This window comes from Arvicola amphibius, chromosome 18, assembly GCF_903992535.2.
Source record: "Arvicola amphibius chromosome 18, mArvAmp1.2, whole genome shotgun sequence".
NCBI lineage: Eukaryota > Metazoa > Chordata > Mammalia > Rodentia > Cricetidae > Arvicola > Arvicola amphibius.
The window spans coordinates 27,843,069-27,867,539 of NC_052064.1; the positions used below are offsets into that span (position 1 = coordinate 27,843,069).

At 45.3% G+C, this 24,471-nt stretch overlaps 1 protein-coding gene across 1 annotated transcript in view; it reads right to left on the bottom strand.

Moving 5' to 3' along the window:
• Dnah7 (dynein axonemal heavy chain 7) overlaps window positions 1–24,471 on the bottom strand; it is a 218,972-nt gene that overhangs the window by 79,880 nt on the left and 114,621 nt on the right. The window contains exons 39-46 of the mRNA XM_038315400.1: window positions 23,291–23,417; window positions 22,075–22,294; window positions 15,832–16,704; window positions 13,984–14,213; window positions 9,643–9,973; window positions 8,676–9,022; window positions 6,456–6,636; window positions 3,237–3,422 (exon numbers count right to left, since the gene is read on the bottom strand). Of these exons, the coding sequence (XP_038171328.1) occupies window positions 3,237–3,422; window positions 6,456–6,636; window positions 8,676–9,022; window positions 9,643–9,973; window positions 13,984–14,213; window positions 15,832–16,704; window positions 22,075–22,294; window positions 23,291–23,417 (2,495 nt within the window). The remainder of the gene's footprint in view (window positions 1–3,236; window positions 3,423–6,455; window positions 6,637–8,675; window positions 9,023–9,642; window positions 9,974–13,983; window positions 14,214–15,831; window positions 16,705–22,074; window positions 22,295–23,290; window positions 23,418–24,471) is intronic.

A 24,471-nucleotide genomic window follows, 5' to 3' on the forward strand; every position in this document is an offset into this window, starting at 1 on the left:
ACATCATGTCTGCCTGCATGCCTGCATGCTTCCCACCATGATGATAATAGAGCAGACCTGTGAAACTGTAAGCCAGCCCCATGAATGTTCTCCTTGATAAGAGTCACCATGACCACGGTGTCTCTTCACAGCAATAAAAACCCCATCTAAGACAGGTGTCAACCCTCCCTCAAAATTATAATTAAGAAAGTACCCAAGTGCTGGGCGGTGGTGGCGCATGCCTTTAATCCCAGCACTCGGGAGGCAGAGGCAGGCGGATCTCTGTGAGTTCGAGGCCAGCCTGGTCTACAAGAGCTAGTTCCAGGACAGGTTCCAAAGTTACAGAGAAACCCTGTCTTGACAAAAAAAAAAAAGTACTCAAATGAAAATTAAATGTAATCAGCGGTGACCTAAAGCCTAGATGGACCATGTGACAAAATTGGTGTTGTGTATTGGAAAGAACAATTACTGTGCAATATTCTAAAGTTTAAATTTACAAAGTAGCCGACACTCCCTGGTTTAGCTTCATTTCTGTTGTTAAGATAAAATAACAAGAAAGATCAGCATGGGGGAAAATAGGTAATTTTGTTCTCAATTAAATTCGAGGTGGCAGGAACATAGAGTAGCTGTCATACCCACAGTTGAGAGCTGAGTGAGGTTGATTGTCTGCATGCCTCTCCTGCTCAGCTCACTTTCTCCAGAGCCTACTGTCCAGAGTGGATCCACTCACCTCAACTAACCCAGTTAAGAAAATCCCTCACAGGCATGCTCATGGACCAACCTGATGGAGACTCTCTTTGTGACTGTAGATTGTGTCAAGTTGACAGTTAAATCATGTTCTCCATATAGTGTACATATTTTATTTAGATTATAAATATACAGAAAACACTATAGTATTATAATACAAACCTAAACCCACGGAACGGGTAGAGGACACAGAAAACATCTATTTCTGGCACCCAGGTGCTCTCTAGGAAGGCCCACCTAAGGCTACTGGGCTCTACAAAGGTCAGGCCACACTTTGAATCTTGCCCTATTTAGAGGAATGGTCTGTTGTTATGCTGCCCAGGAACCAGGAGAGTGCTCAGTGCGGGATACAGAAATAGTAAGAGACATGACTGAGAGGAGAATAGGAGCAGACAACAGGAGGATGTCCATAAGCAAAGCAGACAAGGGAATGTACAAGAAGCTGGCACCTGTTTGGGGTGGATGGGGATGCCCTATGTGTATGCAGATGGTGCTGGGAAGGGCGTGGCTGTCACAATCCTCCCCCTCGGGTTCTTACTGAGTGGGCTGTCAACGCTCCAGCTTTACGCGTAAAGGTCACAGTAGTGAATTGGTGGTGGCTTCATGACCTTATGTTGTTAGTGTTATTTAGAAAGTCCCAGATCTCCGTTCGTAATAAAATCACAGAAGACATTGCTTTCCCCCATTACATCCCAGCAGTAGTACACAATTTCAAGTTATTCATCTACCAAGGATGCCATCTTTTATGACTTCATTAGAGCCAGGCTCTGTCTCATGATTATAGGATGTTATGTGTGAACATTGCTTCTTTGGAAGTTAGAATACAACCCAAATGCATGAATGAAAAGCAGAGTTCTACAGCCAGGAGTGCATGACAGGTGTTTTTAGGGGAAGGGTTGCAGCAAGTTGGAGCAAGGGTTGGTAATGGGATTAGCTAGATTTCGTGTACTTCCTGGGGATTATGTATCTAGATAATCCTGTGTGCCTCACAAGAGGTTTCCCTGGGAAACCTGGGTAATCTGAGGACCTCTAACAGCTGGCCCCTGCCCTGCAGGTGTGCTAGAGTCTAGAAAGGGAAATCACTGAGCTCAGGGCTCGGCAGGCAACACGGCAGAAACGCAGGCTTTACCCGGGGCTGAAACCGATGGAGACTACAGTTGGGAGATACCGTTTCGCCCTTCAAGCTTTTCCATTGGTAGTGACTGTTTCTGCCCTTCGTAGGGAGCCGCCTGGTGAGCAGGGAGACACCCCGGCCTCTGTCAAGGGCTCACTGTGCTCACTCATGTCAGAATCTCATCTTTCCATACCATATCACCACCGTTATTGTTTAAGATGTTGTCAACACTACCTTATACAAGGTTCTCTGTGCGTCCTCCTGCCCCACGCTCCCATCCTCTTCAGAGGATTTCCTGGTGCTTTTTAAAGATGCATTTCAGGCTCTTATGGTAACATGCAAAATAGCTGAGAGCCAGTCGTGGTGTGGTGTGGCATTTCTAGCTGCCCAAACCGCAGATAAGTGTTCAGTGGGGGTCAGGGAAGATGCCCAGGAGTACACTTTGAACTGACAGAGATGGGTGTGAGTGCCTGCTAATCTTTCCATTGTCCCAAGCTGAGGTAGGGTGGAGTCAAGTGGCCACGGTTCTTCTTCCCACCCTCTCTCTGAGTATCTTGATAGCTCTGGGGAATTGTCCCAAGATTTAGAAACTTCCATGACTAAAACCGTCAAGTAAACTAATCCGTCACTATCCGGATAGTTAAGTTAAACGTTAGCCAGCTGAGCTGCCTAGGAGCCAGCAACGCAGCACCTGGGAGCTCATTCAAACAAGGCACACACAGACTGGCCGAGCTGAGGATCTGAAGGTTATGGTGCCTCTGTGACCTTAGAAAGGAAATACAGAGGCCTCTGAAGCGAAAAGGCTATTCCTAGAAGCTCCATGTGAGGATTTTAAAATAGCGTGTTCTAAAAATTCAATAAACAAAGGGACGGTAATGGAGGCAGGAAGAATCAGTTCTACTTAGGAGAAAGCCCTCAGTGAAGCCCTGTGGACCCAATATTCAAGTACACCAGGGAAACAATCAATAAGGCCCTTGGTGAAGGTGCTATTGTCTCTATAATGTTTCAATCTCTGACACGGCTTTAGAATGACTTATTGGGGCCCATGCAGAGGAGGTGGGGAGACATGCATCCCACTGAATGGGTGTGCACGCTGGCACACACTCATACACCTGAGTCCTTTCCACTTAGGAACAAGAATTCCACCACTAGAGCCTTTAGATTTTAAAACAATGTTTCATATAGCATGTTTTGGCTATGAAGCAATTTATAGGATATCTAAAACAGGTAAGGACAAATAATTTAAATTTGCTTTTTCTTACCAAAAATTAAAGTAAAACAAAGCTGAAAAAATACCCCCCAGTTCCCCCACAATGGCAATAACAAGCAAACCAACCGAAAGCTGATGTAGCAAAGAGAGGGGAAAGCAAGGGGGAGGCACAGGGGCACCCCTCACCTGTCTGTAGTAGGACGTAAAGGCCCCCAGGTAGGCGACAACCCCCGAGGAGATGAGGATGTCCCCTGTCAGGTTGATGTACAGCTGCCCAAGCTCCAGGGCGGAGTTGCTCCAGCGAGTTTTCTCACCTCCCAGGCCCCCAATCAGCTGCTCGGCTCGCTCCAGCTTTTTGCTGCACAGATCAACCTCAAAAAAGAAAAGGGGAGCTTTTATCAACATGGGCAAATAAAATAAGCTGAAAATTCTGCAGCGTTCCAAACTCAAGACATAGCTTTTCTCAGTTACAGACTAGCTTTTCTCAGTTCCAACAAAGACTAGCCCGAAGTTCCAACAAAGCGCTTTTAAAAAGAAAAGCGTGATGCATCTCGCTGCGGTACGGATAACTTCAACAAAGTTCTGGGAATTCCTACGGAGTATTTAGTATATAATAGTACAGGCTAACCCTAAGGAAATGAACTTCAACACGGGAGACTGAGATTAATAAAAAAACAGTCTCCTACAAATACAGATGCTTTAAAGTGATCCGACAAAAAAAAAAAAAAAATGGGGCCTCAGGATGAAGCAGGCTAGAAGAACATTTGCACAGCGTGAACAAGAGCCAGGGGTCCAACATGAGTACTGTGCTTTAAATATTTTATAAATGTTTCTCCTCCGCTCACAGAGTTGGTTTAAGGCTGCTTTGAGAGGTTAAGAGTTTTAGCAGCTTACACTTATTTACAAAGCACAATCGTTCAAGGTGTTGAATGGTGCCGTCCTTGCAGACACTCGCAGTTAAACTTCCGAGGGAGCATCAATCCCAGCATTCGGGAGGCAGAGGCAAGCGGATCTCTGTGAGTTCGAGGCCAGCCTGGTCTACAAGAGCTAGTTCCAGGACAGGTGCCAAAGCTACAGGGAAACCCTGTCTCAAAAGTAGAATTGTATCACTTCCCTCTAGCTCCTCCCATGTCCCTTCCTCTCAGACTGATAGCCTCCTTTTCTTAATTATTGTTACATATGTGTGTGTGTGTGTGTGTGTGTGTGTGTACACATAACTTGCTGAGTCCACTTTTTCTTATTGGTGTGTACATGGTTTCAAGGCCGATCCCTCTGAATTTGACAACTGATAAGGGGGCTCATCCCTGGGCAAGGCTAATTCTCCCCCTCTCTGCTTGCAGGTCTCTGTCTAGGAGAGGAAACTCATAATCTTTCCCTTTAGCAGGTCTACTGAACTTGCCGTTAGCCCAGCCTTGTTTATGCAACCGTTCCTAGGAGAGAGGTTTCACAGCAGACTCCTTGGTGTTCTGCCCTTACAATCTTTCTGCTCCCTCTTCTCCCATGTTTCCTGAGCCACTGATGCAGGAGTTACAGTGTAGAAGCAGCCATTGATGTAGGAGTTACAGTGTAAAGTGGCCATTGATGTAGGAGTTACAGTGTAAAGTGGCCATTGATGTAGGAGTTACAGTGTAGAAGCAGCCATTGATGCAGGAGTTACAGTGTAGAAGCAGCCATTGATGTAGGAGTTACAGTGTAGAAGCAGCCATTGATGTAGGAGTTACAGTGTAGAAGCAGCCATTGATGTAGGAGTTACAGTGTAAAGTGGCCATTGATGTAGGAGTTACAGTGTAAAGTGGCCATTGATGCAGGAGTTACAGTGTAGAAGCAGCCATTGATGTAGGAGTTACAGTGTAAAGTGGCCATTGATGTAGGAGTTACAGTGTAAAGTGGCCATTGATGTAGGAGTTACAGTGTAAAGTGGCCATTGATGTAGGAGTTACAGTGTAAAGTGGCCATTGATGCAGGAGTTACAGTGTAAAGTGGCCATTGATGTAGGAGTTACAGTGTAAAGTGGCCATTGATGTAGGAGTTACAGTGTAAAGTGGCCATTGATGTAGGAGTTACAGTGTAAAGTGGCCATTGATGCAGGAGTTACAGTGTAAAGTAGCCACTGTGGCTGGGCCACCACAATTGGTTTCTCTCTGCATTGTGTCCAATTGCGGTTTCTGTGAGAGTCTCCACTTGCTGTAACGAGGATCTTCTTGATAAGGGTAGTAGTTACACTTGCATGGGAGGCCTCAGAGCTAGGAAACAGATGAGAGAACACAGGGCACTGGCCTCTCTGGGCCACGTGAGGAGCTGTGTTCATTGCTGTCCTATTCGCCATAGTCGGGGAATGGAAGCAATCTAAAGTCCTTCAACAGGCAAATTAATAATGAAAATGTGGTACATATACACAATGGAGACTACTCGGATGTGAAGAAAAATGAGATCATGAAATTTGCAGGTAAATGGATGGACCTAGAAAAGATTACATTGAATGAAGTAGTCCAGACCCAGAAAGGCAAATATCATTATTTATAAAAGACGATAAGTCAAGTTTATTTTTGAATTCAGACTGTGAAATTTTATAATGAAGAACTCAATGATCAGTTAGACATTTATGTGACTTCAGAGTAAGAACTTGTCTTATGTATTTTCCCAATACTAGTAACCATTGTTTAAAATCAAAAGATATAAAATATCGATTCACCTACAGACAGACCTGAAAAAGCCAAGGTTTGTAATGGGGCATAATTTTGATGTTCCGCAAATTAGCCTTTCTTACCCCACTTTCCTGCTTTAACAGATCTCTAGTCTCTCAGTTTCCCAGTGAATCTGATCACAGAACACAATCACGTTGCCATCAGAAAATCCTAAAGAAAACATTCCGGCAACTTCCTTTTTCCCCATGACTTCTTCTTCCTCCCCAAACAGACATTTACTATAAACTTAGGCATGTGTTCATTTAAAATTTTTCCAACATTTTTAATTACAAAAACCTGAAAATGTCAAAGGCACAGCCAAGCCGAGCAATTTGTTCCCAGCATACTCTCTCTCTTACACTACCTTACTTAAAGAAAATGTAATCTGCCCAACAACAGGTTACGTCTTAAAGACTGACACCATGTCCTGTCTGTGTTCAGGTACAGATTACAGGGCAGATTTTAGAGAAGAAGGAAGTGGCCCACGCCTATAATCCCAGCACTCAGGAGGCAGAGGCAGGCGGATCTCTGAGTTCAAGGCCAGCCTGATCTACAGAGTGAGTTCCAGGACAGCCAGGGCTACACAGAGAAACCCCATGTGTCACTGAAGTGTGCAGACAAGCCAGGCCATGACTAGAAGTTAGGCTGTCCGTGAATAAAACAGGGCTGGCAAGTCCTGGCCCCTACGTGAGGATCCTCTCCCATTTGCGGCGGCACACACCTGGTTCTCTAGGTCGGCTTTCTTCTGCTTGTTCAGCTCAAGAGTGTCCTGAAGCTTGGCCAGCTTGTCCTGGACCTCATGCAGGGCGGCCTGCTTCTTCCTGAGACCGTCCATAGCGATTTTCAGCTCCCCTTCAGCCGCAGCCAGTTTTATCTTTTTGGGAGCTACAATTTTTGCCACTCTACGAAACAATAAAGTTAAGAAATTAAATTCCTCTGAACATTATAGGGACCGTTCTAATGCTGTTTACAAAGACTCAAAACCCTTCTTTACACAGAATGTACACTGATTTCTACATTCCACATTTTCTCTCAGAATCATCGGATACAAAGTATAAGAAATGATCATTATGACTTGAGGCGTAAGATGGCAGATTAGGGGCTACCTCTGAGTGACTCTGGGACTGGGAAAGGTAAAGGCAACAAACAAGAGAGGGAAGGGGAGGGGAGGGCAAAGGAGGGGAAGGGTGAGAAGGAGAGAGCACTGGGAATCCAGAAAGAGGAGGTAGGAGTTGGTCAAGCATCTGCTACACTCAGGAGACAAAGGCAGGAGGGTTACTAGAAGTTGGAGGCCAGCCTGCTGACAGGCAGTTCGAGACCAGCTAGGGCTCTTAGTGGGCCCTGTATTGAAACAAACAAAAACAGTAAACACATACCCAAATCCAACAGAGTAGCTACAAATCGTGGAGAAGTAGACAATGCAGAGAAAAGAAAGGGAGCCCCCAACCACAAAGGGGCCTGGCAGCGCTCAGCACAACAAACTGGCCTTTCTGGCCCACCTCCAATCTACAGTTTCACAGGGCTTTAGTTCAGTGTGGGGAGTCACTGTGGTAGGGGCTCCTTCCACATGGCAGGCCAGCCCTGGGCAAGCAATCGACACATTGCTCTTCTTGTCTCAGTGCGCAATACCTACACACCACCCTGCAAGAGGGCACCTATTGTTTGAGACCTAGTCACTCCAGTTTATTAAAGACAATAAATAGGAAAAAAGAAATCACAAGCCACAGAGCCTGGGAATACCCTGCTACAGAGGGTGCCACACAGAACTGTGCTGGATAGAGATTCATGGGAAGTTTGAGCAGCAGGGGGCTTAAGCTGAGAGTACAGTGGTTGATCTGAGACATATGTAGCACATATATATGTATGTGTGTTTTTGCATAAACATATATGTGTATATATGCGTATATATGATATATACATACATATATTTACTTTCACAGAGTGCCTGCTGCAGAAGATGACCTCTGGCCTCCACATGCACACACATGCACATGTACTCACATGCACACCCATGCAAACACATACATATGCTCCAGACACACACACACAAAAACATACTTTGAAAAGACTTCAAGGTATGTAAAATCTTCCAAATTCCCCCTTCCATGTGTATACATACAGCATGTGTGCATATGTGTGCACATACAGTATGTGTGCATATTTATGTGCATAGGCACTTTTGTGTGTGCAGGTGCTGGCACACATGCATGCGCTTGAATGTGGAGACAAGAGGAAAACCTCTAGTGTCATTCCACAGAAACAGTCTCCCAGGCTGTCCAGGAACTTGAAAAGTAGGCTAAGATAGCTGGCCAGCAAGTTCCAGAGGTCAAAGATCCACCTGTCACTGCCTGCGCAGTGTTGAGACTCCACGAGAGTGCCACCATGCTTGGCTTCTCTTCCACGGTGTGGGTTGAACATGGGCTCTCATGCGTGTAAGGCAAGCATGTTACAGACTGAGCGGTCTTCACAGTCCAAATATCTGTGCCCCATGATGTTGGGACTAGATCCTTTGCCCTTGTACAAGGTAGGCAAGTGCTCTCCCACTCAACCACACCCTGTCTTTTTCCTTGTTTTAAATAAAACTTACATTAATGAGATATAAAATAATTTGCTTTAGTTATCATGCCATAATTTTGCTATTTTTAAATGAATTAATAGATGTTTATAAATTCTTCAATTACATTTTTTACAGTCAAAAAAAAAAGCTTTGGAAAAACTTTAGGGATGTTTTAGTCAAGAGTAATTTAAAGTCTCAAAACTTTGAAAATCATTAGACTACATATTCTTTTTAGTTGCTGTGATCTGGGTTCCGGCAAGAATGAAAAGAGCCGTTCAGACACACGTGTCTCGATCACCTTTTCTTTTCCACAGGTGTCCGATTTCCTGCTGTCCCCACGACCCGACAAGCAAACCCGACACCGCAGTGAGGCCCAGCACTTACTTGTCGTAGGAATCCATTGCTATCACCCACTTGCACAGCCCCTCGGCAGCTGTGGAAGCGTTCCGAATCTTCTCTGGAACAAAGTCTGGATTGGGAATGTAACTTTTCCTTATGATATTCATATATGCCGGAGGGATATTGTCCTTGTCGTATTCATGAAGTGACTGCAGGAACCTTATGTCACCAAGAAGTCTCTTAGCCGGGCCCCAGAAATCCTCAATTTTCTTCCCCGAACCTGTTGGGTCGGGGATTTTGTCGGCTTTGATGCCCTTCAATATGCAGATCGCCTCCATGACAAGCTTGACGCCAGCAGGGGGGCTCTTCATGGACTTCACCACGGTGATATCCTGGAAAAGCAACGTAGAAATAAAGGTGCACTCATGTCTTCATTATGGTCATAGCAATAATCTCAGACTTTCAAACTAAGCCTTAAGCTACACAGAAGCCTGTTTTCTGCGTTGGGTAGAAATGGTGGCAAGGGTAGAACCATGGCAAGGATTTTGGCACACGTTCACTGGGAGGAAATTATAGTAGAGAGTGGCAGAAAGCTCTGGAAAGAGCTGCCATTGATGGGGATCGGGGACGAGACTGGGAAGGGTTGAGAGAGGGGTGGATATGACCAAATGCAGTGTATGGAATTCTTGAAGAACTAACAAAAATAAAGAAATCTCTAAAAACAGCAGTAAAAAAATAATAAAAAAATAAAAACAGCAATAATAAATTTTTTTTTTTTTTTTTTGGTTTTTCGAGACAGGGTTTCCCTGTAGTTTCTAGGGCCTGTCCTGGAACTAGCTCTTGTAGACCAGGCTGGCCTCGAACTCAGAGATCCGCCTGCCTCTGCCTCCCGAGTGCTGGGATTAAAGGTGTGCGCCACCACCGCCCGGCACAATAATAAATTTTTAAAACAAAGCAGTGGCGGTGCAGTCGTGGTGACGCCGGCCGCGGTCGCCATCCGCACGGTCCTCACCTGCGCGGTCAGGGTGTCGAGGGCGGCCAGCGCCGACTCCAGGATGGGCAGGGCCCCCGCCAGGTCGGCGTCGCACTCGTCCTTGATGGCTTTGGCGGCCATGGCTTGATCGTTGGCGATGGTCTCGTCGGCTTTCACGATCTTCTCGGTCTTGGCGACCTCCATGGACTCCCTCTCGATGATGATCATCATGTCGTCCACCTCCCGGCTGGCGACCTTCAGCTGCGGGTGCAGAGCCTCCAGCTCGATCTGCATGGTGGCCACCTGCGAGGCGGCTGAGTCCAGCTTGTCCAGGCCCACTTCGTACCTCTTCTTCATCTTCATCACTTCGCTGCAAGCAAAGGGACGGGAGGAGACGCGGTGAGACGCCGGGACCTGCTTACCGCCTCAGTTTGGTCTACGCGGCGCCCTTCACAGGCGTTAGCTGATGGTGAACCGTGAACCCATCAGAGCCGGATAATGCGCAATCACAACCAAACACCGCATCTTAGTCCTCTCTGAGTTTTCAGTGCCTCCAGGCACAGGACGAAAACTCCGAGGATAAACGAGCTCACTGGTAACAAGGCAAAGGGCCACCTGCACAGACTGGACACTCCCCCTGTAACACCGGCCAGTCACCTTGTCACCTTGGTGAATTACTTTCAACAATTCTATAGGCTGTTTGTTTTTTAATAATCACTTCCTTCAAAAAGACTTCAATGCCCCACATACATCATTTTGAATATCGCCAGAGATGAAAATGTACTTAAAATAGATTCTATCTTCCCAGTAGTTGGAAAAGTTGAAGCTATCCAGTCAGGGCTGTATTAGCCTAGGGTATGACAGGGAGACCTGTGTTTAAATGTATTTGAATTTAAAAATGTATCACATCTTGAAATAGTAGTTTTTTTATTAAGACAAAAGGGACAATTGAGACTGATATTAAAACTCAACATTTTTCTGCAAGCTGGTTTTTAAAGGATATAATAAATGAATAATTTAAGTCCTTTAGAATTTACTATTTTCATATTCTTTAAAATACTTACCCATGTCCATATATGTTCTCTACTGAGAAAAATATCCTTATCTACAACAATTCATCTTAAAATTTGACATGTTTCAAAAATTCTCAAGAAAATAGCTGGAGTAGGAAGACAGCTTGAGGGAGATAAAGTAACCCAAAAAGGGAAGAACAAAAACAACCGTGGGAAAGGCTGCCACAGAGAAGGAGGATAAACTCAGAAATTCACGTTTTCATCATGTGTTGAATTTCTTCTGCAAAAGCAAAATAGCTGACAAAAGTGTGGGCAGAGAAGCCAGAGTCCCTGCGGTCCTGTGCTGTGTGAGAAGAAGCCTCCACCAGCGCCTGGGAGCAAGCCCTAGGGTGCAGAGAAGCCAGAGTCCCTGCGGTCCTGTGCTGTGTGAGAAGAAGCCTCCACCAGCGCCTGGGAGCAAGCCCTAGGGTGCAGAGAAGCCAGAGTCCCTGCGGTCCTGTGCTGTGTGAGAAGAAGCCTCCACCAGCGCCTGGGAGCAAGCCCTAGGGTGCAGAGAAGCCAGAGTCCCTGCGGTCCTGTGCTGTGTGTGAAGAAGCCTCCACCAGCGCCTGGGAGCAAGCCCTAGGAAGGTTTGCGCCTGTCAGCACGGGGCAGTAACAATACTCATCCCAGAAGACTCTGCCAGCTTTAAGTGCCAACTCTTTGGCAGGTGCCATGATGTCTTGTTTCTAGGTTCTAACTGGATATAGAGAGACCTGGAGTTTAATCTGCTCAAGAAGCACAAATGCAAGGTAAGAATTCCAGCAAAAGTTAAAAGGGAACGTACAAATTTTCATTTGCAAGAATATTTGACAGGGAAGCTCTCACCCCTCATCAAAGTTAGCCTTCTTCCTACAGCACGTGGAGACGGTTCCAGAAAACCACAGCTGGACACCACACAAAGATCAGCGGACGGGACAGGTCCATCAGTGGCACCGCTCCTGCTGTGGCCCAGGGAACATCAGAGAAAAGGCAACACAGAGAGCCCGGATGCCCAGAAGCCTTCTGTGTGACTCCATAAACCAAGACCTGAACAACAACAGAACCCAGACCCATGCTGACGCGGAAGGGGAAAATCTCACAGGCTCCTGCCTAAGACAAAGAAGTACAGGCAACTGGGAGAACCAGCCTCTCACTGGCTGGCTAACACGAAGTGGTCAGACCAGAAATCACACGCAAATAGCAAAAATGGACTCACCAGGTTGTGTGGATATATTTGATTGTGGGTGTATCTGTGTGTGTAAAAATAATTTTAAAAGGCTATCAACTTGAGAAGAGGGGCCATGGAAGGCATTAGAGGAAGGAAAGAACGAGAAGGGAGAGATGATATAGTTATATCTTAATTAGCTGGCAAGAAATTATGAAGGGGAAAATGTAAAAGATAAAAAAAGTGAAAGAGCAACACTAGTATCTGAAATGCCCTCCGCCATGGCTTTTTAACCTTCCTGTAAGTTTATATATTGCCAGTTTAGCCTTGTGTTCAGTTAGGATAACCTTAAGCACTGCGGGTGTACAAATAAGAGCCTTGTTTACGGGTGATATCCAAAATTTAATCTCTGAGAACTATGGTCCTCCAGCATAGGTAAAGAACAAGCAAGATCCCATTATTAGGTAAAGAATCTTGAGAGCCAAATAAATGAAGTCCTGTCAAGTCATATAGCAGCTCTGGGTGGGAACTGTAGATGTCATCAGACAGGTGGAAACATTACTAATGGTAAGGCTGTATGGTGTGGACCGCAAGGACCTGGACGACCTGGGATAATGTAGCAATAGACACTCTAAGTGGGGGATGAAAAACGTCCTGCCGGTATCTGGGTACCATCTCGATCAATATGAGAAACAACACTTCAAAATGCTTGTGCTCTTGAACGAGCCACTGGGAGACTTTGAGTTTAATTATGGAAAGACATACTAATATTTCATGTTAAGGAATCTGCTTTAAGTATTTTTTAAATGTAAAAGAATTTGCTCTATTAGGTTAATAGTACTGTAAAAATAATATAATTGATCTGTAGACTATGATCTCTGTTTTAGGTTTAAAAAATCTCCAGAATTTTATAACGTATAATTTATGGCTCATATATAGATGTTTGATTCACCAGATTCATTTAAGTAACTAAACTTGATTTGTTAAATCCAGGATAAAAATACATCAAGGGTAGAAATGCGAAGTCAGTCATTACCAGGCCCCCTGCTGCAGGGGATGCTACTTTGCCTCTCAATGAAGTCTTGCTTGTGTTCCTGCCACAAAAATAATAAATATGACACAAAATTCACTTCAGGGAGCATTTGAGACTAAAGACTTCCTTCAGGGATATCACCACAGTTTTCTCAATTTCCAACTTTCAAGGTGAATGTTACTAAGTTTTACATTTTCAAATGTGCAAGCCCAGTATTCATTTGCAGAAGCAAAGAAAGTCTAGGACCAACTTTTCCAAGAACTCACGTTGACACTCATTGTAGGGAGCATAGGCCACTAAAATTTTCAAAACTTGTTTAACTTTCACCCTTGACATTAATAAGTTAGAGATTTTAGAATGTGCATTTCAAGTATTTTTATAACCAAAGGAAATTTGAGATCAAATTTCTCTGAAAACTTCTGCTGAGACCGGCTGTGGCCTATGCCTCTTGCACGCCATACTGACATTTTCAAATAGAAGGTTAGTAGAGAGGGAAATCAAGTCTGTCTCTGCAATTGTGGCTGTGTAGACCCCAACGAGAAGACTTATAAATCATCTTATCCCTAATAAAGGGGAAAGAAATCACTTGCTAATGGTCCTTATTCAACATTAGCATCAAGGAATTCTCAGGATTTACCCCTGCCCTAAAGGGCACACCTTCATTCTTCCACACGTGGGGGGCATTCATATGGCCTCAAGGGTACACCTGTGCCTGGTGGTTTTGCAGCCAGTGCTCAAGTCTGAGCTGCCATTCCTCAAGAGCCATCCACCTGGGGTAGCTGGCCTCGGAGACTGGCCTGTCTCCATCTTCCAGCACTGAGCCTTATAAATGGGTGCCAGCACACCCAGTTTCTGTGTCTCCCCTTGGGTTCTGGGGATTGAAATTCAGATCTTCATACGGCCACCTCCCCAGTCCCGCCTTCACTCCTGCGGGAAATGAAGTGGTAGATTGACGGTGTACTAGGCCACGTAAACAAACCTAAGAACGAGACCTGCTTCCTGCCCTCAGACTCTAAGGAATGAATCTCAAAGTTTCGACAACAGGATATTTATAGGGAAAGTGTGTGATTCCATCATTGCTATGCCAGTTTATACAAACATATTTAAATGTTCATAGCGTACTTAAAACCAGAATTTTTCATCCTTACTTTCTTTTCTTTTCCAGCAAGAGTTTGAAGGTGGAGATGAGCTCCAGATAGGAGGTGGGAGTCACGTAGTTGTATCTCTGCAGCTCATTGTGGAACGACGTCGATAAGTTGATGGTGGACGTGTGGAAGCTCTTGCACATCTCGATACAGCCCTCTCGGATCTCCTCCGACATTTCGATTTCTTCCAGGAACCGCGACGCCACTGCTTCCAGTGCGTCTTCCGGCCACGACTGAATTTAAAATGAATACATCAGCAGTTGATCAAGGTCACTAGTACTATCGGGTCGTTGCTGCAGTCTTTTGTGCATCATGGACTAGAGACAAAGTGGAGTGGAAAGGCTCCACAGAGAGCTTTCTTCCTGCCCTTGCCCGCTTAGGACAGAATGGTGTCAGCTAGTGCAGGTAGCGACCCTGTCCAGTGTGCTCTGGCATCAGATAAATTGTTACTGAGTGTCGACGGGATAAAGAAAAAGGAGGATCTGAACTCAGTGTGTGCTTTTCTTTGTGTGACGTGTATTCTTTCATTTAATCCTCCCCTAAACAACTGAGTCACACAAATGACCACCTCGATGATGTCCCTCAGATAGCTCAACGACAGTTCCAAGTCAACAAGCCTGCACCGCCACAGTTCCTCCCTCCCCAGCCGAGCCGGATTCTTCCTCAACTCGGTAGACATCAAGGCCCTGGACTTCCTCCATCCGCTCCTCCTGAAATAACTTCTCAACTGCTTTCCTTCTTCCCACACCACCACTGCCCGAACTCAAGCTCCTGCTATCGTCAGCCGGTGTGGGCCACCGTGACCGTCCCTGTCTTCACTCCGGTAAAGACAAAAAACTAACTTTTCAAACTGCAAAGCTGCACCCATGGCACACTTCCCGGTCCAACCCCGGAAGTCTGCCCAGTGCACGTGTGGTAAGATCCAAACCCACTTGCAGATCTTTGTCTGAACTGGCCCTGCCTACCTTTCTGACCTCAACCGGGCCACTTCCCTGGGCTCCTTCACCCTAACTGATCTGTCCTTCCCCAAGCCCCAATTTTACCATCCATATCTCTATCGGGGTCTTGGTTTGGGTCAGTTTTTCTTTTCTCTTAAAGTTTTCTATAGAAAGCCTTTGCTCCTTATATGCACAGTTGTTACAGCGTTATCTGGTAAAAGCGAGAAAGGAGCAGGCAAAGGACACGTGCCTGAAATAAAAGACATGGCACTAAAGGTCTGTATAACTTTCCAACACCACGAACGGCTGGGTTAGGTCGACATACAGGACTCCAGCCACACATGTGCTGTGCCTTCAGGGTCTGCCCTGTGACTGAAAGGTAAACCAGGGGGTTCTGAGTTTTCATACACTCTGCTGCTTTTCCCCTATCCCTGTTGTAGCTTCTGTCCCTGTGCCTTCAGCTTCCTGCTTTCTGAGACAGAACTTTGCTACAAAAATCCCCAATGGTGTTTTCCCTTCTGATTTTCCTTGGGCTCTGTAAACAGCGCAGAGGGTGGAGCGAGCCAGAAGGTGGGTCTGTAGCTCAGTTCTACAAGTCTTTTCCCACCATGCCCGCTTGGCTCCCCTAACCCTACCTGTGCTTCTTTGATGGGTCCCTTCCCAAGCTCTGCTATGCTGTTTCCTATCGGGACCCTGATACAAGGACAGGTTAATTCTAACACTTTCTGTAATGCATTTAGATTAATGAATGAAATCTTGTAATGATGTATGTTGCTATAACTGCATACGACACATAATGATAAAATTAAAGACTCGCTAACCTACACTTTGGGGTGGGGTCAAAAACTATTTCACGATGATGGAGATTCAACATTTCTAGGTGTCTCTCCAAATTTCATGTGGACATACATACCTGGAACCAGTCGATGGTACAGCAGTTAACCAGGGCGGGGAATTTCCTGAGACGGATCCGAAAGGCATCTCCGATGGGGCTCATGGCCAGGACCACGTGCAGCTGGTTGCGGCAGCGCTCGATGAACATGTTGAAGAGGGCAATGGGGCTCCCATCCGTTTGCTTGGTTTTGTCCCTCTGGCGATCCAACTGGCGCATCTTCTCGCAGATCTCCTGCTTCTCGTCCAGAGCAAAGAGGTTTGGAACCTCCCCAGCATTTAGCAGGTTGTTGATGTCTTCCAGGAACGACTCTCTTTTGATCTGCGTGTCCGTGAACAGGAAGACCCCCTGCATGTCGCCTTCCGCGCACTTCCGTAAGATCACTTTTAAATCTTCCCGCCACTCGTTGCCCCCGTAGCCCTTGGAGATCTCCACCTGGAAGACGGAGAAGTCGGCCATGTGGGCGGCCAGCCGGGTGACTGACTGTCTTCCGCTCCCGCCAACGCCCACCAGGAGAGCGTGGCTCCTCGGCTGCTTCAAGATCCGAGAGATCCTACTGATGTGTTCGATGGCAAACCGAAATAAGACCAGGTTCATGGGTTTTTTGCTCATGTTGTTGTATTCTTCGAGGTGGCTTTCTACGATCATCCGAAGTAAATCCACGTTTGCGATTTCCCTGTAGCAGGTATCCTCCCTCCTCGGGTCGTGAAAATCACAAAACATTAAACTTCTTAAGTCATCTTCTTCCACAATGCCATCATAATCGAAATCCAAGTTGCTAAAGAGTTCATGAAAATCTTCCTGCATGTAGTTTCTCAGAACTTCTTGTATGTAGTTAATAAGCCAGCTTCTGTCAGCGTTATCCAGAAGGCGATCATAATATACTCTGAGGACCTGCATAATTTTAAAAAGTGGCTTTAAGAATAATATTTTTAAGTCCGCTTATTTATTCTGTGTAAATTATAAAACACCAAGTAGATAGTATAAAATACTGTCATGAAATAGCCACAAGTTTCATCCAAAGCATATGTAAAGACTATGTCCTAATAAAGTTTAAATATTAATTTTAATTGTGTCTACTTGATGCAATAGTCACCTTCCGTGACACTGAATGAAGAGGAATCTGCGCCCAGCCATGGGGTCTGTGCAGCACGTGAGTGAGCAGCACGGTATGAGAACCCTAGGGTGCAGCTGTGGTGTGCTTAGCTTGGGGACGACCCAGCCATGGGGTCTGTGCAGCACATGAGTGAGCAGCATGGTATGATAACCCTAGGGTGCAGCTGTGGTGTGCTTAGCTTGGGGACGACCCATAGCTCCCTAGTGGTACTCAAGACCTACTCAGCTGGAGAAACCATGCCTGGTACTGGAAACCTCGCCAGCTCCTCGGTGCGATGAGGTCCTAGTTATTGCAGGAGAACCTACAACCACTAACTTCCTAAACCAGCACAATCTCTACCAGCAATCGATAAATGTGTCCTTATTCTCAAGGTAACATAGTTTCACTCCCTCATCAAGGAGACTTATCTTTGCAACAGATGCGAACCACTACAGGAAACCACAACCAATAAAAACGCCGAACTGTGGAGCCCGATCCGAATGAATACATCTGCAAACACCCCACACCTGAGGCTCTGAGAACACCGTGGAAAAGGGTGGAGAGGCCTAAGAACCGGAGGATCAGAAAGTCTGCTGCGAGGCTGTGTTTCCTAGTAACACCAGAAGCAACGTACACAAGGTCCCACCAACATAAGTGCCCAAATATGAGCTACACAGGATGCCACTAATAGACACGTCAGACTGACAAGGAGCAGCCCACCAGGATGAAACCCTACACAAAGACCCACAGGCAACTGAGGAGAAACGGAAGCATGAGAGATGGTTGGGGCACGAAGGAACAAATCAAATGGTTCAGTGCCAAACGGTCATCCCGGAAAAATCCATACAAGTAACATTATAAAGACTGAACAGGTTATGTTTAGGAATATGTGTGTGTGTGTGTGTGTATACACACATACATACATATATATGTGTGTGTATATATTATATATAATATGCATGCAATAATAATTAATGAAAAAAGAGGCCATGGATTTGAAGAGGACCTGAGAAGGGGTATATGGGAGGATTTGGGGGAAAAAAAGGGAAAGGAGAAATATTGTAATTATATCATAATCTCAAAATTAATAAGCAAATAAACTTTAGAAAGCAATTTGCAGAGGCTGATGGGACTGGGTGTCTGCAAAGGGACTGAGGCCCTGAGGTGAGTGAGTTCCTCGACTGACTGCTCAGGCTCAGGTCGCAGAATATGATCACTGGGAGCCAGTGTCTGTCAGCTCCCTTCCCAACACATTGCTTTTTTCCTAGATAGGTAACTTTTTATTGGTAAATTATTTGCTAGGTTTTTAAGTAAATTTTTTTTTTGAAGATTGTCTTGGATCAGGGGACAGTTGCTTCAGACACGTGGTAGACGTCTAAAACATTTCCGGTGAAATCGATTCCAGAAGCAATATATTACAATAAATATTATATGCATGCGATTTGGAGCACAATAAATAAGCAAGTTTTCTGTCTTCGACAATTATTCCTTCATGCTGATATTACTGTCCTGCAGTCATAGTTCATTTTGGACAGAATTATACATCCCAACGCTTGCGACTGGGCCTTGAAGGAGACAATTATTGCTAGGTGATATCAAAGGGGCTCTAATTGGACAGGACAGGAGATCTTTCTTCAGGAAGGGGTGCTTTGATAGCATGCTCTCTCGCGTGCCTGCCCCACCCCTTTCTCTAACTCACGCTTAGGGCCTTCTTTGGAAAATTAGCATCCCAAGTGCTGGGTTTTAGTATGGTGCGCTCAGCTGCAATACTTTCTGGTGTGTTGTGGGCACTTCACACTCACCACAGCGCGGCTAACAGGCACTGTCCCTGTCCTCTGTATTGTCTTCTCACTTTTTAGGTAGTCTCCTTCACAGCGTGAGGAAATTTAATTTTGGGAAAAACTCAACTCCTCCGTCTCTTTTTCTCCTGGGGGTGTTGTTTTCTTTGTTTTTGTAGAATACCAATATTTAACAGGGACACTAGGTAATATGCTCACTAAAGTTCAGACACCATAGAGAAGCCGAGGGGAATGAGAGGAAGCCCGTTTCCTCCAAAACTGTGTTATGAAATTAGATCAGGTCCTTTCCAGCAGTACCTTGGAAGGGAAAGGGCACCCACGTAGTCTTCAACATATATTAAGCCCTGAAGGAAACTGTCTTGAGTCAACAGAAATAAAGCACAAATTAGACTCTTGAATTCAATACTTCACAGATTCTGAAATGCTGAGAACAATGTGTCAGATATTGTTCTCGGCACCTGAAGATAAACAAAGGAAAAAGGGAAATCTTCCCGGTGGAAGATGGACAATAAGAAGCATAACAAACAAGCTTCCCAACAGGCTGGGAGTCGGCATGTGTTATGGAATGGGGCAGGTGGTGGGCAGGACACAGGACAGGGAAGTCTGAACTGCTAGGGTGGAGGTGGGGTGGCATTAAACAGCGTGGTCAGTGGGGACATCACGGAGGCAGGATCTGAGGCAGGGAGGTGGCTAGGTCCAGTAGCTCCACATCGACAGGAAGCCCTCCAAACACCCTGAGGGGAAGGGATACAGGGACCCAAACTACTGGGCCCCACTGGACTAAAACACTGAACTTCCACAGAGAAGCGTGTATGTGGGAGAATATAAAATCATCATTAATATTACAAGTTTGTTTCTGTTATGAGCCTTGTTAAATGTCCAAAGAACTATATTAGTGATTGCTAACAGCCAATAATCTGATGGAATCTGGAAACGGCTAAAAGCTGGTTGAGTCACACATATACCGGTATCTATAACCTACTCCGTGGCATGTCCAGTCCCACGCGATAAGGTCGATTACGCAATATCCATTCTGCCTGCCTCCCCTCTTTACGTCCTCATTCACCAGCAGCTACTGAGCACTCGTTACAGGCCAGGCTCTGGCGAAAGGAACTGATGAGCAAAGGCTGATACAATGACAAAGGCAGCAAACAAACAAAGAGTTTAAAATGTGTCAGGTGGTGCTAAGTGCAACGAAAAAAAAATAAACCGAAGTAATGATTAGTAACCCTATGGGGCTGGGTGACTTGTGTCATAAGAATATATCTAAGCAATGGCCGCAAGCCTTTATATAATGGGAAGAAAATAATGCAGAAAGGATGATAAAGGGAAGAACTCATGAGGCGGAAAATTCTAGATGTCTCCTAGAATAAGATTGGTTCGTGATGAAATGCTGTCGTGTTCTAAATCTTTACTTAACTGCAAAATTTCTGTGTTGAAATCCTCCCACCCAGACGATGGTGGTGGGATTGGGACTGGTGGATAGCGCTCCGTAATTAGGTTATGGGGCAGATGCTCATAAGCAGATTAATGTCACACACAGAAACCGGACAGCACCCCACCATTTCCAGCCATGTGAACACAGAGAGAAAGCCCTGTCCGCAAACAAGGAAACAGGCTCTCCACAGACACTACATGCGTCTCTGCCCAGATTCAGTACATCGTGGCCTCTCGGAAGGTTTGGAATGAAACGCTTGTCACTGATAAGCTGCTCGGTCTAAAGGTTCTTGGCTAAAGTGCCTCCTCCCCCCAAAGAAGGTATTAAACAGAACAGCTATAATAAGACATCGATGAAAGCTGCCGCATCAGACTTAGAGGGGACACTAGAGCAGAATTCACTACAGAAGCTCTAGTTTATTAGGGGAAAGGAAGGGACGCAAAGTCATGCTCGGGCCTCGAGGTGGAAGAAGCAGCATTAGACAAAAGCAAAACAACAGATGGAATCTAAACAAAATGATGTCTCCAAAGGAAGGAGGAGCTTCCCTTTAAAATCTGGAGAGCGGCTTCTTGAAGGAGAATAAAAGAAAGAGGGGGAGGCTGGAGAGGGAGGGGGAGCAGAGAGGAGCCTCCTCAGAGAGCAGTTGTCAGAGCCCCGCCCCCACCAGCAGATCCCAGAAAGAGATGAAAATCAGAAGTTTATCAGTTTCAGGAACTGGAGGGGACTTGCACACCACAGTGTTTGTGACACAGAGCAGAGAAAAGTCGGGAACCGTCCATGGAGAACTTTCAAGTCCCCACACACTGCTTCTTAACTCTCTGTCCCTGGGAGAGCTGCAGGGAGGCACGGCCGACCTCTTCAGGGTATCTGTGAGAGACAGGCCGTGTTCTAACAGAAGGTGCGCGCTTTCTGTGACTGCCAGGCTCCCTTGGCGCAAGCTCTTGCTTCCGGAATAGTTCTGTGGCTCACTGGCTCACTGAAGTTGGAGCCTCTGTCCCCACCCCCAGATGTGAGACACACCCAGCCACAGTCAAGGGTGGTGGGATTGCCAGGTCAGTCTTTCCAAAGAACAGCTTTAACTTTGCTGCAGCCATAACTTCCAAGTGCAGGGGAGGGCCGCTCAGATTCAGATTGGCATTTGTAAGGATTTAGGATCTCAAATATTGTATCTAGAGTGCCTTGGGAAACTGGTTTGTATCTTTCAAATCGTTCTGACGGTACCACGCAGATTTAGTATAGCAGCATATCCCAACTGGTAGGTCTCTTAGCTACTTTATTAAAGATTCAAATGACTATATTATTCATATATGGAAAATAGGGTGGGACCAGGTGTTTTCTCTCCACTTCTCTGTAGCCTCAGTGACCATTTAAAATATCAAACTATGATTTTCAATGAGTCACATTTGGTGATTTCTCTCTTCCCTCCTCCTTCCAAGTGTTTGGAAGAAAATGAACATGGACAGAAAGAAGGAAGAGGATATCCTCGCCTTACTCCCAAGAGAATGGAGAGATTGCTTCTGTGTGCTCAGACTAGGAATCCTGACAGGTTTTGCTGCACAGTTTTGTTCTCGCTGGGACATCTACAAATACACGATGCAAACGGATGCAGCCACTGCTTTAGAACCACCTGCTTGGAGTTGTGCTATCACAGATGACGCTTTAACAAGAACTGGGGAGGGCTAAGATGCTGAAAGGCTGAAATTAGCTCCTACTTCGAGATAGCCTATAAGTCAAAATGCAAGATTAGACATTAAATACTCAAAAATTTCAGGTATTAAATACTCTAAAATTTACCATGGCCATGGCCTACGCAACTTCAAACACCTAAATGAGCCTCGACAACGCGCACTACTGAGTATTCCTTTCTACTCAGCTACTGGCGCCGAGCTCTTGCTCCCTTGTGACCACATTGGGCCGATATGGAATTTTACCTCATGGACCCACAGGCGTTTAATGGCCTCTTTATTCTCTGCTGTTTCTGGTCTCGAGAGACAAACACCTTGAATGACGCGGGAGAAATCGCGAAGGTTGAACAGGTAGTGAGACTTAGCCGGGGTAGGCAAGAGGTTCTTCATGGCATCCTTGTATAAGGCCATTGTGCCGTTCACAATCTGTGTGGTCAAATCCAGAAAATCATCCGGAAACTTATAACTTCAGGGGGAAAAAATTGCCAGAAAAAGAGTTAGCAAACACAATATCCCGCTACTAGCACTCAGGTGATTAGTGTAACATTTTCAATTGTGATCGAAGCAATCTGGCTTATAAAATTCCCACTTCTAACTATTCTAGAGTTTGCTTCTTTTCAAGAAGTGCTCCACTCAGTATTCTGTGGTTTGTCCAAAGGAACCCTGTGAATTCAGCAGGATCAGCGAACTTTGTGGATTTCAGCTGTGCACAAACGCGTAAGAACCAGGCAAACACCACCATACGCTAAGCCAAACCCTCCCTAGCTGGTACGCTCTTTGGTATTCTCAATTTTATACAAATAGGATCCATAAAGAAATATGTGCTTCCAGAAAAAAGAATAAACGTTACCAAAAAATTACCAAAAATAGAATAATAAGAGAGGCAAAATATGTGATTAGGATAGAATAAAGTCCATTGGGAAAGACTGGCTGCATTCAACTCCTGGCTCAGCAAGAAGCCAGGTGTTTGTTCCATCACCGTTGGGTTGGGCAGGAAATAACAATTCTCCAGGAATGGGCTTCAGGGAGTCAGGATGGTTAAGAGCCAGGTAACGGATCCCTGACGACCACTCATCTCCTGGGTTAGAACTGAATCCCTACAGCTGGGAACCATTTCCTCAGAGAGTAGGCTCAAGTCTCTACTCTCTTGGTGAGAGTAGAGAAAGGTGGGCTCGGGAACCCCCATGTGGAACGCAAGGCTCCCCTGGGAGGACATCCAAGTTACAGCGTAAGCTGGACCCTTCTTTCCAACCTTAATCGTTCTCGGTTACAAAAACTCAAGAGAAGCAAGGAGCAGAATTTAGTGACCGCCCTAAGGAATGGAGGACAGTGACATCTCCTGTCACCTTTCTCTGTCTGGGGAGGCTTTCACAAGAGCATGTAATAAATGTGACTCATAGGATATATTCCTAATTTTTTTTATATTTTTTAAGAAGAAGCCGAGCAATCCTGAATTACCTACCAGGTCCTTAGGTGCCAGGTCAAGATTCTGGAGAAGATTGTGAACATGGACTTGTCGCTAAACTCATTGATGGTGACGATATTGAAATGTCTCACGTAGCGAGGGGTTATTGGATTGCGGCCACCGCCTAAGGATTAGAAAGCATAATTCCTTGTTTGTTATTTGTTTGTCGAGACAGGGTTCTTTTGTGTAGCCCTGGCTGTCCTGGAACTCTTTTTGTAGACCAGGCTGGCCTCGAACTCACAGAGATCCGCCTGCCTCTGCCTCCCAAGTGCTGGGATTAAAGGCGTGCGCCACCACCGCCCAGCTCAGGAAAGGATAATTCTTAATATTGCTAGAATAATGCCAAAGTATCTTCTTCGCTCCTTGGCAATTTAACTTAGAAGATGATAAATTCATGTCACACAGAAAGAATTAAATGTAATTAACTGTTTGGGGAGACACTAATATCAAAACTATTTCCACTCAAACTTGATGGGATTTTTTTTTTTAACTGAATGACTTGAGTGAACTCAGTTTGGTTATTTTATCCTAATTCCTCCCCCACACCTTGACTGACTTCCTGTGAGGCCAATCTACAAGTGCACGCCGCCACTTGGCTGGCTACTTACAATTTTAAGAATCTGGAGAATGTCTTACTTCCATAAATAGTGATCACATTTTCAAACATAAGACTTCCATAAGTGACAGAGCCTTTAACATTTACATCACAGAACTGTATCGTATTTAAAGTATATAGGCCTGGGGTCAAAGCTTAGGGAACAACAAAGGCTTAGCATACCCTAGACTCTGGGTCCAGCCCTCAGGCCGACAAACAAAACGCCCAGACAGTAACAGTTACTTGACAACGGGATTTTTCTCTTATACTCATTGGTAGAGAAGTGCTTTTAAAAGCACATAATAGTTTTAGCATATATTGTGTATATACGCTGAAGCAGTATATTCAGAGAAGTTTTTTCAGTAGGTGTCAGATTGTAGGCAGAAAGAAGGAGTAAAAGGTCCCCAGCTAGCAGAATCAAGTTGTTGGAGGCGTATCAAGACTAGCTTGGTTTGCCAACTTCTCTCTGAAAACGTAAAGGGGACTGAAGAGCTCTTCTCTCTGGGTTCTCACTATTTTAATTCTTCTTAGCAAACTTTAAATCCAGAGAAGAGGTGTGCACTGATACGGAAGAACTGATGCT